The 17141-nt window shown below is 51.1% G+C and overlaps 7 protein-coding genes across 7 annotated transcripts; 4 read left to right on the top strand and 3 right to left on the bottom strand.

Annotated features, from left to right (window-relative positions):
- Positions 1–610: 610 nt before the first annotated feature.
- BDV37DRAFT_284133 (serine/threonine-protein kinase) lies at positions 611–3076 on the top strand (the record flags this gene model as incomplete). Its single annotated transcript, XM_032087440.1, has 4 exons — positions 611–741; positions 797–2159; positions 2221–2283; positions 2333–3076. The coding sequence occupies 4 exons, from the start codon at positions 611–613 to the stop codon at positions 3074–3076; spliced, it is 2301 nt and encodes a 766-aa protein (XP_031940299.1).
- A 129-nt stretch (positions 3077–3205) lies between these two features.
- Positions 3206–7439, bottom strand: BDV37DRAFT_251264 (DUF3591 domain-containing protein). The gene is made up of 4 exons (XM_032082278.1): positions 4212–7439; positions 4098–4154; positions 3830–4024; positions 3206–3544 (listed from the first exon to the last, which is right to left on the bottom strand). The coding sequence occupies exons 1-4, from the start codon at positions 7208–7210 to the stop codon at positions 3457–3459; spliced, it is 3339 nt and encodes a 1112-aa protein (XP_031940298.1). The 5' UTR covers positions 7211–7439; the 3' UTR covers positions 3206–3456.
- A 1087-nt stretch (positions 7440–8526) lies between these two features.
- On the bottom strand, positions 8527–10127 carry BDV37DRAFT_251263 (RNA methyltransferase). The gene is made up of 4 exons (XM_032082277.1): positions 9877–10127; positions 9716–9814; positions 9367–9659; positions 8527–9308 (listed from the first exon to the last, which is right to left on the bottom strand). Exons 1-4 carry the CDS (start codon positions 9960–9962, stop codon positions 9064–9066), a joined length of 723 nt encoding a protein of 240 aa, XP_031940297.1. The 5' UTR covers positions 9963–10127; the 3' UTR covers positions 8527–9063.
- Positions 10111–11623, top strand: BDV37DRAFT_251262 (putative Golgi reassembly stacking protein). Its single transcript, XM_032082276.1, has 3 exons — positions 10111–10427; positions 10486–10569; positions 10631–11623. The coding sequence occupies exons 1-3, from the start codon at positions 10257–10259 to the stop codon at positions 11435–11437; spliced, it is 1062 nt and encodes a 353-aa protein (XP_031940296.1). The 5' UTR covers positions 10111–10256; the 3' UTR covers positions 11438–11623.
- On the bottom strand, positions 11624–12714 carry BDV37DRAFT_251260 (MICOS complex subunit MIC26/MIC27). Its single transcript, XM_032082275.1, has 3 exons — positions 12643–12714; positions 12489–12578; positions 11624–12400 (listed from the first exon to the last, which is right to left on the bottom strand). The coding sequence occupies exons 1-3, from the start codon at positions 12667–12669 to the stop codon at positions 11786–11788; spliced, it is 732 nt and encodes a 243-aa protein (XP_031940295.1). The 5' UTR covers positions 12670–12714; the 3' UTR covers positions 11624–11785.
- A 1-nt stretch (position 12715) lies between these two features.
- On the top strand, positions 12716–15549 carry BDV37DRAFT_251259 (mitochondrial intermediate peptidase). The gene has a single exon (XM_032082274.1). The coding sequence runs from the start codon at positions 12986–12988 to the stop codon at positions 15386–15388; it is 2403 nt and encodes an 800-aa protein (XP_031940294.1). The 5' UTR covers positions 12716–12985; the 3' UTR covers positions 15389–15549.
- A 555-nt stretch (positions 15550–16104) lies between these two features.
- On the top strand, positions 16105–17004 carry BDV37DRAFT_284127 (uncharacterized protein; the record flags this gene model as incomplete). Its single annotated transcript, XM_032087439.1, has 1 exon — positions 16105–17004. The coding sequence occupies one exon, from the start codon at positions 16105–16107 to the stop codon at positions 17002–17004; it is 900 nt and encodes a 299-aa protein (XP_031940293.1).
- Positions 17005–17141: the final 137 nt, after the last annotated feature.

Here is a 17141-nt window from a genome sequence, read left to right as displayed (position 1 = left end):
GAACATTCTTTCCTGTACTGCTATGGTCAACCCTTGGGAAGGTCATTTCTTGGAAAGGTGATAATAGCAGCAGAACAAATTGGAAGGCCTCATCTATTTCATACTCGCATTGTCAAGCCAATGATATTATCTATCGCGTTAAAGCACGGTTCATACGACCATGTCAGAGTCAGCTTCTGATGCCTCCGCGGCTCAGCAGGCCAGAAGAGATAGAATCCGAGTTCGTATCGGGAGAAGAAGTTCGCGGTTAATATCTTTACTCGGTTTTCGAAGCTCTCCTAACGGTAAGCTATTGTATTGCTATTCCATAATCTGTCACCACGCGAGCTGATAACCATGGCTTAGGCCCTACGCCGAGCGCTATTGAGCCAGGCCGCCCTTCACACACAGAAAGTTATCCTCAGGGAACGCAGTCATTTCAGTCTCTGTACACACAGCGTACACAGGCTTCTCGGAATGCAGTTGTTAGAGAGGTCGAAACTGCCCATGTCCATCCCCCTTCTTCCGCGAATCTCCACCGTCGCAGTTCCAGTGTATTGTTTATACCAGTCGGTCATTCCAATAGGCAAAGAGAAACACATAACGGTAAAACAGAGCCTACAGGGCCTAAATGTCTTGTGCCACAGAGGAGTCGGTCCACGCCAGCCGCATTCACCCACCTCGTGTCGCGCAAACTATCAACTACTTTTGGAAACCCAACGGTTATTCGTCGTTCACGTCTACGTCAACGACCAAGCGTCCGTATTGTTGAATTCCCGGTTGTTTCCATTCCCAACCTCAATAATCAAGGTGATAGTGCTAATGATAGCTCCGATCCTTCGAGCTCACCTACCGGTAGCGGCTCTCCATTAAGGGCCAAATCAACGCCTCCAACCTCGGCAGAGCCATCTATCTTCCACGAAAGAGCAGAGCACTATCATGACGATACGGTTGGATGGAGGCCGACGTTAGGCACACCAAATCCTGTCACAGGTAGAAAGCTTACTCCAATCGAGGAGTCTCCCGGCGTGTCACCAACGGTCCGTACCGTTGAAGCTGCTGCGAATGCTAAGGTCTTCTTCGAAACCTACTTCAGGTCGATCTATTCTGAAATCAACCAACGCTCACAGCGACAGCGAGAACTCGAGCAATACATACATTCACTACCTCTGACACTGGAGGAGAAGAGCCGAGTATGGCAGAACTGGATTGTCCAGGAACAAGAATATCTTCGCCAATGCCGAGTGCTCAAGTCGCGCTTCCATAGTGCTTGCCATGGAGAGACTGTATCAGTTGCCGGATTTGAAGTTCTCAAAGAACTGGGTAGAGGGAGCTTCGGTGTTGTTCGCTTAGTTAGGGAGAACAAAACAGGCGACACTCTTCCTGTGCCGACACGCCATTGCTCTAAGCCTACCGATTCTAGGGCAGTCAGAGGGCGCGAGAATCATCGTCGGAAAGTTATGGCTGGAGAGAAGAAGGACGTCTTTGCCATGAAGGTCATCCGAAAGTCAGCGATGATACGCAATAGTCAAGAGGGCCACCTGCGCGCTGAGCGGGATTTTCTCGTGGCGTCCGCAAAGTCTCGCTGGATCGTTCCTTTGATCGCAAGTTTCCAGGATATCAATTATCTATACCTCATCATGGACTACATGGTTGGTGGTGACTTCTTGGGTCTGTTAATGCGGCGATGCATTTTGCCTGAAGATATCGCCAAGTGGTACGTTGCCGAGATGGTACTGTGTATTGAGGAGGCACATCGACTTTGCTGGATTCATCGGGATGTCAAACCAGATAACTTCCTAATATCCGCCTCAGGACATTTGAAAATCTCAGACTTTGGTCTGGCCTTTGATGGCCACTGGGCCCATGACCAAGTTTACTATAACGATCACCGGTACTCTTTAGTTAAGAGGCTAGGAATTCAAGTTGATGGCGATGTTGAGGACCAGAAAGAGGAACGAACAAGAAAAGCCCAACAAGGCCCGTTAAACAATATCGACGACACAGGTACCTTCATGCCGCCTTCGGTAAATCTTCTTGAATGGCGGGATAAACATCAGATGCGAAGGCTGGCAAGGAGTGTAGTCGGTACTAGTCAATACATGGCCCCTGAAGTCATTCGGGGAAGTTTGTATGATGGCAGGTGTGACTGGTGGAGTGTTGGGATTATCCTTTATGAAGTAAGTCTTCCAGCCCCGAAATGTTTACATGTAACTCATGTGCCCAATACGAGCTATCTAGTGTTTGTACGGCTTTACACCGTTTGCTGCAAAAGATCGAGAAACGACGAAATGGAAGATTCACGTAGGCTTGTGTCCGGCGAGACCTTAGACGTTGCTGACGTCTCATATAGCATCACCACCAAACATTACATTTCCCGGGAGAGTGGGATACGGACAGGATTGTCTCACCGGAGGCAAGTGATTTCATGAACCGCTTACTCCAGGAGAAAGAGTATCGGCTCTCTTGTGATGCGTACCGCCAAAATGATGTTTTGCATTCACGATCAACAGCAAGACATCTCTTGTCCAGTATTGACCCCCGGAGCCGAAGTTATCGAAACTTCTATGTGTACCCTAACGATGCAGCCGATATTAAAGCCCATCCATTCTTTCGCGGTATCAAATGGGAACAGCTCCATCAGTCCAGTCCGCCCTTTGTCCCAAAAGTTAAAGGCTGGGAAGATACGAGGTATTTTGAAGATGCTGGAAGCGTGGTCGACAATGACGACATTTCGATCACCACGGATGCCCAAGGTTCCAGCGATGTGGCAGACGATACAGGACATAAACTAAAGCTCATGCAGAATCAGGCAGAGTCACGGCAAAGGAAAAAGGGGCCTGTCCCAAACGAGAACACTTCCATTGTTAAAGAACCCTCTGCTAAGGCGCTGAAGAGACAGAAAAATAGCAAAAGACCGCGGGATAAGATGCTACGGGACAAAAGGATTCAGAAGACCGTCCTCAAAATGCGCAAGGAGGGAGCCTTCGTGGGCTATACATATCGCCGACCGAAGGCTGTTGCAATGGCTTTCGCTCCCGAAAGGGGCCGGCGCTACCTACCACGAGGACATCTGTCCGAGATCTATGGATTGTAGCATGTTCAACAAGTCGAGGTATATCTCACTGTGCAGCCCGTGGATATGTTTCAGTGGGCAATTCGAACGGCGCGTGCCAAAAAGCGCAAGGCTTTCATGTATTTTTAGATATCAGTACTCAATGACAAATTCATACGAAGACCTGAATTATAGGCTCAGGTTAAATTGCTAGATGCTTATTAACCTTCTACTAAGGTACTGCATTGCATGTAGTATCATAAATCTCGGGGAGAGTCACGTCATAAACCCCCATATCACAGACCGAAGTCTTCAAAAGAAGAGATAATGCGAATAAAATAAGTATGCTAAGGGTATCACAAACAAAACATGATAGCAGTGACCTCGCCAAATCCGTCATAGTAGAATGAATACTTCCCAGTTTAAATGGCGGGAGGAGCGCCCATAGCGAAAGCAGAATCGCTGACACGGTCTTCGGGTTTCATCGTGCCGTTGAGGAGGGGACAAAGTCTGTTGATTCAATCACAAGAATGTTAGCGTTCCGCTACTTTCGACCCTGGCTTGGGTCTGGATATGAAACTGGGTCCTTGGGGGGTCATTTGCGTCTGGGGGCCTATCTGCATATTGATATTGCCGAGGTCTGAAGTAGACATCTGAAGCATTGCAGCCGGAGTCCTTGTTCTTCTCCTTGCTCTTGGGCGAGCAGAAAGGGATTCAGGGGAAGTGAAAGAAGAAGCAAAGAAGGGGAGAGGGGCTCTATCAGAAGCACAGAGGGGATTTGCAGAGGGGACGCACTTCTTGTTGGTCTTGATGTGACCGACTTGGCCGCAGTTGGCGCATTTGCGTTGGGTGCCTGCTCCTTTGCCGCTGCCACCGGGGCCTCCGTCGGCTGGGGAATCGCCGGCGGATGTGCGGGTCGCGCCTTTTTGTTTCTCCCGCGCGAATCGTCGCTCCTTGTTTCTGTTTAGACGGCTGAGTTCGGCTTCGAGGCTGTGTGTTTTGGTAAGTTATTGCTTTGTTTTCTAGGGTCGGGGTTGAGATGAGGGTTATGTTAATGACGTACAGTTTCTTGTTGCGGGCGTCTACTTCTGGGTCGCCTGTTGGTTGGAGGTTCTCGAGTCTGGGGTTGTGGTTAGTTTGAGGGTGCTGTTGTGGTCCTCGTGTCGGTTGTACTTACTTGGTGGTTAGAGCCTCCAGCTTGTGGCGATGTTGTATATAGTGACGGATGACCCGAGGATCCCAGACCATGGTTTCTTTGGAATATATCTGGCCCTTGTCGTCCTTGTATTGGCGAACGATGCGCAAGACCTTGCCTCTCTGATCCGGCATGCTCATTTTGCTGAACTGGCTGGTTGTTTCGTCATCACGGCGGCCCGGGCCTGGTGTGGGGGCTTCAGATCTCGGGGTAGGCTTGTTGAATTCTTCTTCTAATTCACGGTCAATGTCACTGTCATCGTCCGAATGCTCGACCGTCGACGAAAGGCTAGCTTTTTGCGCATCCCAAATCCGACGGATCGAGGTTTCGTATGACTTTTGTTGTCTGGCGACGTTGTAACTGTGACCGCCGAGCTCTTTCAGTCTCTGGGCATCTAGCTTGTCTTCAACACTTTCGCCAATGGCCTTGAAACCTCCCTTCATGGAGGTCTTGATGAAACTAAAGCCCTCGCCACGGCCGGTGGGGTCACCCTCCCCATGTAGTTTGAGCATAGCCTTGCCCTGGGATGCCAGAAGGAAATTGCGAGTCGCCTTCCAGGGAGCCATCTGCTGTTCGAAACTCTCTGTTTCTTCGTCATTGTCCTCGTCACCTCCTGTTTCGGCATCGTTGCCATATCCCGTGTCATGCAGATGCTGCTGGCCGACCTGCATCGATTCCAGGAGACATACGTCCTCGGGCTGAACCCATGAGCGGATTACGTCCTGCTCAGGGACGGGCTCTAACGGCACCCAGTATTTCGAATCTTTGTCGTGTTGGAGGAAGTCCTTGACCTTCTGGCGGTTCTGCATATCACTGGTGCCAGGGATGTGAGCGGTGACGTCGCTGATCGAAAGCCGCAGATCAGGGCTCTTCTTCAGGAGACGGTACACAAGCATCTTCATGCGATTCTTTGCAACAGTGGTGACCTTCCTGGAATGAGGGCCTGGAATATCCACGGATGGGAACTGTTGACCAGCGACAAACAGGTTTTCGATGTTCCTAATAAAGTAATCACTGCCTCCGGAACCAGTGCTACTACGTATAATTAAGAAATCCGTAGACTTGGCCTGATGTTGGAACAGTGGAGCCCGATACATCGAGTTGGAGATGGCTGGGGTAATCTCGCCTGGGTCAACATGACCAAAAATGGAGAAAGGACTCTTATCCTGAGGTAGGAGAACTGCTGTTTCACCGATTTCGGCTTTCGGGCGAGTGGGATCGTCCATATTCTTCCGGCGATAGTAATTAATAATTCGATTAGACATACCAAAATTCGACAGCATGACGGGGACTTCCTCAGAATACTCCACCAGTAAGGCACTGGAGTTGTCGGCAAGGGACAGTGCCTTAGTCGAATTGTACAGTGTCTTGACATCTTTGCCCCTTTGGTGCTTGCGTTTGATATAAGTAGCGTTTTTGAACCAACAAGTTTGGCCGGGCCGGAAAGCCAAAGCTGGGCGATGGAATGACCGAGCCTCTGCTTTGGCAAGCTCGGTCTTGTAATATGGCCATTGTAAACGAAGAGCCGGCATACTGTGCTCGAGAGTGACATTGCCCAAGGTGCTTCGGACCTTGTTCTGGTGGTTTTGTTTCAGCATATCGTATGCTTGATCGTTCGATATGTTATACCGCGAAGTGAGGCGGCGAGTGACGTTTACATCCATCTCATCCCGATTAAGAGCACCAATAGCCTTCGGTTTCTGTGTCGCAGATTCGGGTCCCCGCTCGTCGAGGAGAATGTGGGGATCGTTCATGTCCACTGTCACCTTTTGGGCGATGCGTGATGTTGCTCGTTCGGGATCATCAATCAATGGTACGTCTATATGAGAGAAAGCGATCAACTCCGCCGGGTCTCTACCAAGCTTGCGCTTTTTCACTGGGCGGGTTGTCTCCAAAAGCCAATCATCTTCAGCATCCTCTGGCTCTTCTTGGACAATAGGCTCATCAACATCCATGATAGAAATATCGCTCTTGACGTCCCAGTCCATACAAACAACGCGAAGGTCGTTCAACGTAACACCCCCCGGCAGCGCCTCGTCGGTATCTGTGTCGAAGTCGAAATCTTCCTTAACCTCTTCTTCCTCTTCCTCCTCCGGTGCAGCCTCGGCAACGGCCACCACACCCAGATGCTCTGACTCCAGCGAGCGCTTAAACACCTGACCACCTGATTTAAAAGCCCTCTCCTGATCTTGAGCGAGTTCGATGTTGACTTTGCTAGGGAGCACAGGTTTGGGAGGCTTCAGAGGTTGCTTGCCGAGAAAGAAAGCTTTCTTGTGGGGAATAAGTTCGAGGAAGCGAGGAAGCGTTTTGCGATCAAATTTGGGAAACAGTGAGTGTAGAAGTTCCTCGACGTTTTCTGGTGGTGCAGGTGGGTTGTCCGGTCCGACAGTCGACATGGCAAATAGAGCTTGTTGTAATTTCCATGCTCGCAGAGCCGCTGGGTCCATATCCTCGGCCACCGTACCCATGTTCTCGTCGTCCAAAATGACCTCGTCTTCTTCCATGGCCATGGGTTCCGGCTCAGGAGCGGGTGTCTCAACCGTCTCCGGCGCAGGTTGAGTCTGTTCGTCCTCTTCAAACAAATCACGGGTATCATCGGCATGGTCGTGAACAGGAGATGCAGGTCCCTCACCGAAGAGGTCATCGAGTTCATCGCCACCTTGTGGTTGTGGTTGTGGCTCGTCTCCCTGGTCCCCAAAGAGATCTTCGTCTCCCGCTCCAAACAAGTCTTTGTCCTCATCCATAGCTACCTCGCCATTTTCTGCGGGGACATGTGCTCTCTCCTCTTCTTCAGGAAGCTCATCGTCATCGAAATCTTCGTAATCCACCGCGTCGTCTGCTTTCTCGCCAGGTTCCAAGTCCCGCTGTAAGAAATCGAATGACATGCCGCCATCTGCGAGGGGCCCGTTCATCTGGCGCATAACACTCTCGAAGTCGGCATCTTCGGCATCGGGTGCCGGTAGGTCGGTAGCGTGAGGCATATTGAAGGTAGCAAGTCGAGAGGATCAAACGACCAAATCTTCCTTGAATAACAGAGCGAGAGGGACAGTTCGATAGTCGGCGATGCTCGGACAACTGGACGCTATGAAGGAGCGCGCATCGAGAACGATGATGACTGCGCGAAAATCCGACCGGCTATCAGGATTCTTGTGTCCGCGAGATACAATGAATTGCGGAGGGCGATTGGAGCTGGTTTCGCGGCAAAGCAGCTAGGTCCGACGTAGCTTATCGACGGAGTAACACTATCTCCGACTCACCTTACTTTCAGGGTGTGTGTCACGTGGGCGTACCTTTTGGTGGGGCTGAAACTGTGATTAACTAATTGAAGGGCTGAACCTTACCGGGTGGATCATCGTAGAATCCTCAGGCCAAGACTTGGGTCGTTCTGAAAGCTATTTTGCACCAAAACTTGAATACCCTAATTTACGGAGTAGTATATTCATACAGAAGAAGTCATTGTTCACTCATATGATAATAGATTATATACATGTATATACCTACACCAGTCTAAAATTATTTGATGAAATAATTGTGATTCTTGGTGACTGGCATCGGAAGTATATATTCTTTAACCACTCTGAGTCGGTCTTCGTAGCCTAAGGCATGCTGTCATCATGTCATGGCCTTATGCAGTTTAACACTTCCACATCCATAAATGGGAATTAGTTAAGATTTCCTCATTGCTTTCCAGTTCTCATTCACATAATACCGTATCGATAGCTGAAGTGACCAGCCATCCTTACATCCTGTCTATCGCGCTGTGTAATAAATAATCCCATGGTAGTAACGGGTATAGTACATCCACCACATGACCTCGCTTCCCACTAGCGCCAGTCTTCTCCTATAAATACCGGCCATTTCCCATCCATTTTGAAAATCAAGCGACTCTACGTATGTTTCTCCCCCCCCTACCTTGGGAAAATTAAACACAAAGAATGATGGCTAACTTTCAACTACAGTTCAAAGAATCACTTTAGAGTAGACGTCCCACCTCTGAACTCTTCTAAAGAGCTACAGAATCTCCACCCTTGCTGATGACTTCTATGTCCTCAATGCCCTAAAGTGAAGCCGTGTTTACTCCCGCCTCGATGGCTGGTTTCTACGAACATCTCGCTTCGGTGAGCTTGTACGAGTGCCTTCCGTCCAGGGAGTGGTGATGATCTTTACCTTGTCTTGATGTCTTGACTTCGGTCGGTCAGATTTGGTGGGTGTTGAGGAGGTCTGAAAGGTGTTTGATTCCATTCTTTTTCACTGATGTTGGTGATGGGATTGGGATTTGGAGTTTTTATGATACCCAGATTTGCTCAAATTAAATTATTATTTCAAAACTTTTTTCCTCTGTAAAATGATCTATCTTAAAACCTTGATTGGCAACATTTTTGAATCGCCAAATGTAAAGTATTCTTTCTTGTAAATTTAACTCTCGTGCCGTTATTCTCGAGAAAATTTTCAATGGACTTCAGAAAACTCGGAATTTGTTCCGCACATCCGACACGACACCCGTAAATTCGAAACGCTCGACATAGTTATTATAACCCTACCTGTGCCACGAACTTTATTGGCATCATTCGAAATTGAACTATATTCGAAGCGATTTCTTGCTGTACACCGCGCCATAGCTCATATGCTACCTACTAGTAGCTTTGTCCGCAGCCGGCGCATATTGATAAGTTTCCCTTGAGGGCCAATTAAAAGCTGATGGATCTACGAAGATCGCACCTTTTGCGAATCTCGTATTGGGCGGCTAGCTGTGTCTTCGGGTTTCTTGATTAGATCCTTTATTGAGAGAATACTACCAATTGCTGAAGCCAAGCCATGAAGAGCAGAGCTTGAGCTATTGGAGGTTGAACCCGCCGTAATAGATGCATAGCGCCTTGCTAGCGCCTTCCATACAATAATGCATCACTGTTGCTTTTTCGCCATCCTTGACCAGTTTCGCGAGCTGCTTCACGTCCGAGGTCCGAGGGAGATAGAGGACAATATGGTCCGTAAACAAAGCGTATTCGCCGTATAACGTACCCAGGGAATAGGGTTCCATTGTGCTCATATTGAATACCTTGTCGGAGCGATACCCAGGGCCTGTGGAGGTGTTAGCACCTTCGAAGCTATAGACAAGCAAGAGGAGTTGAGAACATACCACCCCATGGAGGGCTTGCAAACAGAACACTATATGGGCCCAGCTCCTTGAGTTGGTTGTTCACGATCTGGAGACTGTCGCCCTCGAACCAGGTAATCTTATCCTCAACTCCATATATCTTGGCATTGTGCTTCGCGCACTGCAAGACAGCCGGATTCTTCTCAATAGCATAAACCCGTTTCCAGCGACCCGATCGTGCAAAGGCGATGGTATTACCGCCAGCTCCAGCAAATGCATCAACCAAGATCATGCGAGACGCGGGAGCAGCGCTGGCAATATGCTCAGCTATCTTACTGTAGCAGTCTTCTTAGTCCACCCTACCTCTCAAAGACAAGAACAGTCTACTTACTTGGCAACTGGCTCAGGCGTAACGCCAAACCATGCATCATCTGTTAGCCATACACCTTCATCATACTTGGAGAAGATCTTATAGCGCTGTGCCCAATAACTACGCAGAGTCAGCTTTGTTCCAGATATCTTATGCTAGAGTGAATTGCAGTAATCGCATACTTCTGGATATCCCAAGGAACTTCTCCGATATCGTTGTAATGGTGAACCTCCGGAGGAGCTTCCTCTGTAGCATGATCTCCAGACATGGTTGGAGGCGAAAAGACGATAATTTGGTATCACCTGAGTAGTGTACAATTTATCTATCACATGCCATCATTCGGATTCCTGTGAGGCTGTCATACAGAAATCTACAAAGCACCAACTAGCGATAAATAATCATGATGCCGATAAGTTGATAACGTGGGTGTTTGTCTGGTTTGCAACTGGGCAGCAGCTCTCCACAATGCGATCGTGTTTACTCCGGCGTAAAGCACCAGAACTCGGGGTTATACTTAGGTTAATACACCTCATCTTATACATTATTCTCACCAAGGCCGGTCATGTTCGGAGTTCTGAACCGCTTCATCGGCCATCTGGACGGCGAACCAGTCCAGCAGGCTCGAGCCACCAACGATAATGCATTTGGCTTCCAAGTACTCCGCAACAAGGACCCGGAACTGCCCCTGGAGCCGTGGTTTGACTTTATTGTTGGCATTAATGGGCGTCTAATTGTGTGTGCAGATACAGTATCTCTGTGTTAAAGCGATGCACTGACTTTACTATGACCAGGACTATCCAGACCCGAATCTCTTCACTACGGAAGTTCGTAACTGCGCCGGCTCCAGTGTGACATTTGAAGTTTGGAGTGCAAAGGTGGGCTTTGTCCAAATCTTGCCAGACCACATCTCATTCTGACTAATTTTATTGTGTGTAGGGTCAGAAGACACACACCGTCTCTATTCCAATTCCCCCATCCAATCCCACGCTGGGCCTCGCATTGCAACTTGCGCCTCTTTCGTCGACACAGCATATCTGGCATGTCCTGAACATCCCGTCACCGCTCAGTCCGGCATACCGGGCAGGGTTACTTCCACACTCAGACTACATCATCGGAACGCCCAGTGGAACATTACGGGGAGAATCCGCACTGGGAGAATTAGTGGAGGACCACCTGGACCGGACACTGGTGTTGTGGGTGTACAACAGCGAATTCGACGTAGTACGCGAGGTCGAGTTGGTGCCCACCCGAGGCTGGGGTGGTGAGGGCGCATTAGGGGCTGAACTAGGGTACGGCGCATTGCACAGACTACCAGTTGGATTGGGCGAGGAGGTAGAAGGCCCTGGCGAGGTAGTATTTGAAACGCGTGCGGATGGCACCTCGACACCCGTCCTGGACCCGACGAATCCTACCTACGGCCAGGGTGTCGCACCTGGTGCAACCGCTGGCGGCCATTTTCTGGTCCCGGCCAATATGACAGCGCCGCCTCCCTTGGCATCGCAGGCGCCACGAAGTCTCTCTGGGTCACCGGCGCCTGGCCCGTCACCTGCTGCGCGCCGCGGCAAGACTCGTCAGTACGCCGTTTCGCCTAACCGGGCGTTCGATGAGTATTTTGCCGAGGGGGAACAGAAGAGTAAAGAGCAGGATTATGCTCCGTCACGGAAGGGAACGCCGCTGCCTCCTCCGCCGAAAGGAATTCGGTCCCCGCCACCATCAGGAAGTCCCGCACCAGCGGAAGAGTAGGGGAGTGGATTAAATTAGGCATTCTGATCGTAGAGTTTCTTGTTTGTAGAGTATCATGAGTCTCCGGAGTTACGATGGTCGAGTGGGGTATGGTATACCAATTGATGGATTCGCAATATCAGTCAATCTTTCACGGCGGTGCTGCGCACCAGTTTCTACTACAGTGGATTTTAGACACTAACAGAATGTGCCGAACAAAGAGTCCTTGAATATAACTGTTTTAAAGTACACATATGCAATGGAATTTAAGCCATCCGAGCCGAAAATCGCAGCACGGGCTCCAAATGGCATCCGCTACAAGGAAAACAACCGAGAAAAGGAGGAGAGACAGACTGAAAATGCAATAATCTAGTGACCCTTGCTAACCAGCTCCTCCAGCTTCTTGCGGGTCTCCCCGATCTTATCTTCCATCATGGCACGTGCCATGCCGCTGTGCGCCACGCCAGTAGACCAGATCTGCTCAGCCCGTTCACGGAGGTAGAGGTGCTGCTCGGCAATGGCGGGGACCTTCTTCTCGTACTCCCACACCAGGTCGGAGATGTTGCGCATGGTCACCGGCAGGAGGGACCAGGCGGCCACTGTACCGAAGGCGAGCGGCGAGGCGGTGCGCAGCAAGATACCGCGGTTGCGGGACACGATGGAACCGGCCATGGCAGAGACAATGACATAGGCGCCGCCGGGGAGGAGACGCTCGCCGGACTCGGGCGACGGGGCCAACGAGGCGATGGTATTGGTGAAAGCGTTCTCGATGTGGAGGGCCCGGGACAGGAAGTCGTTGAAGCAGTTCTCGGCGGCGAGGGAGTTTTCGTAGAGGAAAAGACGGGCGTGTCGGACCTGAGCCGTCAAGATATCTGTGGGAGTAGGGGACGAGGAGGAAGATGGAGACGACTTGGGAGGAGCAGGAGGCAGGGTCTTCGTGGGTTCCGGGATATCGGCAGGGAAGTCATCATAGATCGGTTTCCTCTGCACGAATCGTAATGATTAGACTGAGACTCTTGGGATGTAGGGACTAGATCTCTTCTGGGCTAGAGAAGCTTAGGTCGGATCATACCGCATTAGGTTCCTCTGCGAAGGCGGTTCGCCGGGGATAGAAGGCTACACCTCCAGCCAAAAGAGTGGCAGCGATGGGGGCCACAGCCCGCTAAACCGAGTCAGTACCGAACAAGAATACTTGCAGGAGATTACGGAAGGGCCAGGGAGTCTACCTGCTGGAACATCGGCCGAAAGGACATGCTGCGCGAGGCCAATGGACGGGAGAACAAGACGGGGAGTGATTTGAAGGTCGGCTGAGGGCTTGATGAAGTTCACGGGAAAGCGTGACTACGCCAAGACTTTTTTTCGGCGGGCGTTCGGCTTGTGCCTCCGTCATCGTCCGGCCCTTCTTTTGACTCTTGGACTCGCCTTGATTTTCCCCATTTCCCCTCTTCTCTCCCTCTCTCCGGACTATTTAAGATATACTGTGTTTTTAGTCAATTCTGCACTGCTTACGATTGCACATTGACAGTCATTTTTACGATATCCATGTTGAATTGAGCTGCCTTCGCTCCCATGGCAGGACACATGCTGATGCCGCTGCGGCGTCGGCCATGGACCTGTCGGGCATGTCTGCAGCGACTGCAGCAGCCTCGTCGATCCTTGGAAACAGCCGCGTCGCCATCCTCCCGGTCAGATGTATACGATTATGCCCCCACGAACCATTCCACCCAGAAGAAGACCAATGACGACACCCTTCGACGAGTGTTCGATTCGCAGCCGTTCTGGAGAGAGTTCTCGCAGCGGAACGCCACCCAATCCAAGCCCACCGGATTGGTTCAGAACCAATACCTGACCAGCCCCGATGGTTTTCGCGCCTTTGCGAATGTCTCCCTACAGAGATGTCAAGCGATCGTCTCCAAAGTCCTCTCCGCGTCCACGCTGGAGGAATATCGGGACATGGCTCGGGATCTGGACCGGTTGAGTGATCTACTCTGCCGAGTGATCGACCTGTCAGATTTTATCAGAGTCATTCATCCTGACCCGCGCGTACAGGAGGCGGCTACGCAGGCGTATGCGCTAATGTTCGAGTACATGAATGTTCTGAATACTACCACAGGGCTCAACGATCAGCTGAAGAAGGCTGCTAGCAATCCGGATGTCAGTTCGCACTGGACGGAGGAAGAGAAAATCGTGGCGCAGATCCTGATTAAAGATTTCTCCAATTCCGCTATTCACATGCCACCAAATGAGAGACAGCGATTCGTGAACCTTTCGAACGACATCAGTCAGCTAGGGTCAAACTTTGTTAATAGTGCTGAGCCCGCAAAATCGCAGGTGGTGGTCGGCACCAATAGTCTGCGGGGCCTGGACCCGATTCTTGTCCAGCAGATCAGACGATGGAATCGCACTGCGTCTGTTCCGACGACGGGTATGATCCCACGGCTGGCGTTGCGGTCCGTTCACGACGAGGGTGTCCGCAAGGAAGTTTATTTGGCGACCCGAACATCCAGCTCGCGCCAGCTCCACCGGTTGGAGGAGCTGCTCAGCAAACGGGCGGAGCTCGCCCAGCTGTCGGGCCACCCCAGCTTCGGCCATATGACGCTCAGCGATAAAATGGCCAAAACCCCCGAGGCCGTTTCCAACTTTCTGACGGCGTTGGTGGGCAGCAACCGCGAGTATGTTCAGGAAGAACTGTCCAAGCTGCAGGCGATGAAAGGGGCGTCCCCACTGCAGCCGTGGGACCATGCCTACTATGTTCACCAACGCGTCCTGCAATATTCGCAGTCCCGGCGATCGCGTGAGCTGAGTGCCGTACCCGAGTTCTTTTCTTTGGGTACGGTGATGCAAGGGTTGTCGCGGCTGTTTGACCGCCTTTATGGTGTCCGGCTCGTGCCGCAGGAGACAGCTGCAGGTGAGACGTGGAACCCAGACGTGCGTCGATTGGACGTCGTGGACGAAGCCGAGCGCCATATTGCAGTGATCTACTGTGACCTGTTCTCTCGGCCTAACAAACATCCTAACCCTGCCCATTTCACCCTGCGATGCGCTCGGGAGATCTCCCCCGAGGAAGTGGCGGAGTGTGCCACGATGGATCATTCGGCACATCCTAACGATGGGATGGCCACCGCGGTTGATCCGCAATCCAAGACCCTCCGACAGCTGCCGACGATCGCATTGGTGTGTGACTTCGCGGAGCCGCCAGCGACCGGCGCGGGGCGCCCGTCGTTGCTCAGCGAACACAGCGTGCGGACGCTGTTCCACGAGATGGGTCATGCGCTGCATTCCATTCTGGGACAGACTCGGTTGCAGTCCATTTCCGGGACACGGTGCGCGACCGATTTTGCCGAATTACCGTCGGTTCTCATGGAGCGGTTTGCTACCGAACCTGCGGTGCTCTCCATGTACGCCCGCCATTGGCAGACCGACCAGCCGCTGTCCGAGAGTATGATGCTGAGCATGGAGAAGGATCGCCTGGCCCACGGTTCGATCTACGGTGCCGTGGAGAACGAGGCCCAGATTCTCATGGCGCTGGTGGACCAGGCCTACCACTCCATCCCGGCCGACAAAGCCGGCCAGATTGACAGCACGGCACTTTACCACCAGGTCTCGTCGGCCCACTCGACGCTGCCTGACCCGACGGACAGCCGGCCGCCCACGTCGTGGCAGGGGTTCTTCGGCCATCTCTACGGCTACGGCGCCACCTACTACAGTTATATCTTCGATCGGGCGATCGCCAACAAGATCTGGGAGGACGTCTTCCAGGCGGGCAAGGCGGCGGTGGATCGGCAGGCAGGCGAGCGCTACAAGAACGAAGTGCTCCGCTGGGGTGGTGGACGTAACGGATGGGACTGCGTGGCCGGGGTGTTGGGAAGCGCCAACGCGGCCAACGCAAACGGGCGACTGGCGGAAGGCGGCGACGAAGCCATGCGCGAAGTCGGTCGATGGGGGTTGGGCCGGGATGGCGTCTCGGGCTAAACATGCACGCTGCGATAGATCCTGTAGACTAGCTCACTAACTCACCAACTATAGTAGACCATCTTATATGTATACCCAATCAATCATAATACCCTGTCTCACATCGTCCCTCCTCCCACTAAACTACACTAACCTCACTTCTCTTCGTCTGCTGACCGTGCCAGAGAAGGATCCACGGCGCCAATGTACGACCAACAGCCTCGGCATGCATTCCCTTGGCTGCCAATCTGCCATCTCAGATGCATGTGGGTTTGGCATCAAGAACTACTAGTCATAGTGTCATGCCGAATGAGGGAAAGACCCGGTCTTTTGTAGCGGTGACGGGTATATTATATTAACTATATTATATTATTTATCTTAGTTTGTCCTCTTTTATTTTCTTTGCGGGAGAAAGTCTTATCTTCCTTATATCTGGTCTTATTACTTCTACTAGCCAATACATATCTGACACTATTTCATCTACTTTAAATTCCCATCTTTTCTGGAACACGAGATATGGTGTCCATGCCTTTTCCGATTTATCTAACCTATACCCATACCCATACCTATACTCATACTTATACCAAATAAATTAAACCAATTGCTAGTTATATACAACCCGACCCAGTCAACAACAAACCACCAACACCACGACCATCAACACAAATTCAACCCAACAACCCAGTCCAACACCAACGCAACCCAATCCAACTCAACCCCCAAAAGAAAGGACAAAAATGCCCCCCACCAAGCACCTCCCCAACGGCACCTACCCCTACAACCACAACAACAGAAGAAACAGCACATCCACATCCAGCTTCACAACCTCCATATCCACCAATTCGCTCACCTCAAAGCTGGACACCAACATCAACCACCACAGCAACACTAACAACAACACACTCACCCGGCACCCCACGCTAACCAGTCTGACGCGATGGGTATCCAGGAAGATGTCTCGACCGAGACTGCGCAATCATGCTGGGGAACTCAACGAGGGGAGAAGTCTGTCTGAAGACGAAGAAGACGGGAGAACGACGGAGGATGATTATGCGGCGTGGTGTTGGGCGTTTAGTGAGGGGCGGACTGGGGGGACTTCTCCGGGGAATTTCCAGGGGGGTACTTATTCTCATGGCTATGAGTATGATCATGAGTATGGGTATGCATCTTATGGTGAACATGGCCATGGTCATGATCACGGACAGAAGTATGACGAGAATCTACTATTCTCCGATTTCAATGAACAAAACCCTCCAAATGGCGGACCACATTCTCGGAAGTATGAAGCACACGGTCACGACCATACATACGCCGATCTTGGTGGGGAACAGGGCACGACGAACACGAGGGGGACGTACACGTTTCTCCAGAATCCAGAGGATCGACTGGGACGATACGAGAGCTCGGATAGTGTTCCGGCGGATCAGCTGGTGCGATTTACGCCGATCGGACACTATGGGTATAGTCCCTTGACGGCGGGGCGACCTGTGTCGCCGCCACGTCGTATCCTGACCCCGGCCAGGTATGCGGAGACGAATCGGATGGAGAGGGAGAAGAGTGATGAGTTGAAGCAGAAGCAGAGAGGGTTCTGGGGGCCGGTGAGGGCGCTCTGGGTTTCTTTGCGGCGGTCTCGGTGAGATATGACTTACTACATGTAATACCTTGTCCATTTCCTTTGTTTTTTTTTTTTTGTTTTTTTGTTTTTTTGTTTTTTTTTTTTTTTTTTTTTTTTTTTTTTTTTTTTTTTTTTTTTTTGTTAGTAGTTTTTTTATTT

Source organism: Aspergillus pseudonomiae (assembly GCF_009193645.1).
Source record: "Aspergillus pseudonomiae strain CBS 119388 unplaced genomic scaffold BDV37scaffold_44, whole genome shotgun sequence".
Classification (NCBI taxonomy): domain Eukaryota; kingdom Fungi; phylum Ascomycota; class Eurotiomycetes; order Eurotiales; family Aspergillaceae; genus Aspergillus; species Aspergillus pseudonomiae.
This window is presented reverse-complemented; position numbering and strand designations above follow the sequence as displayed.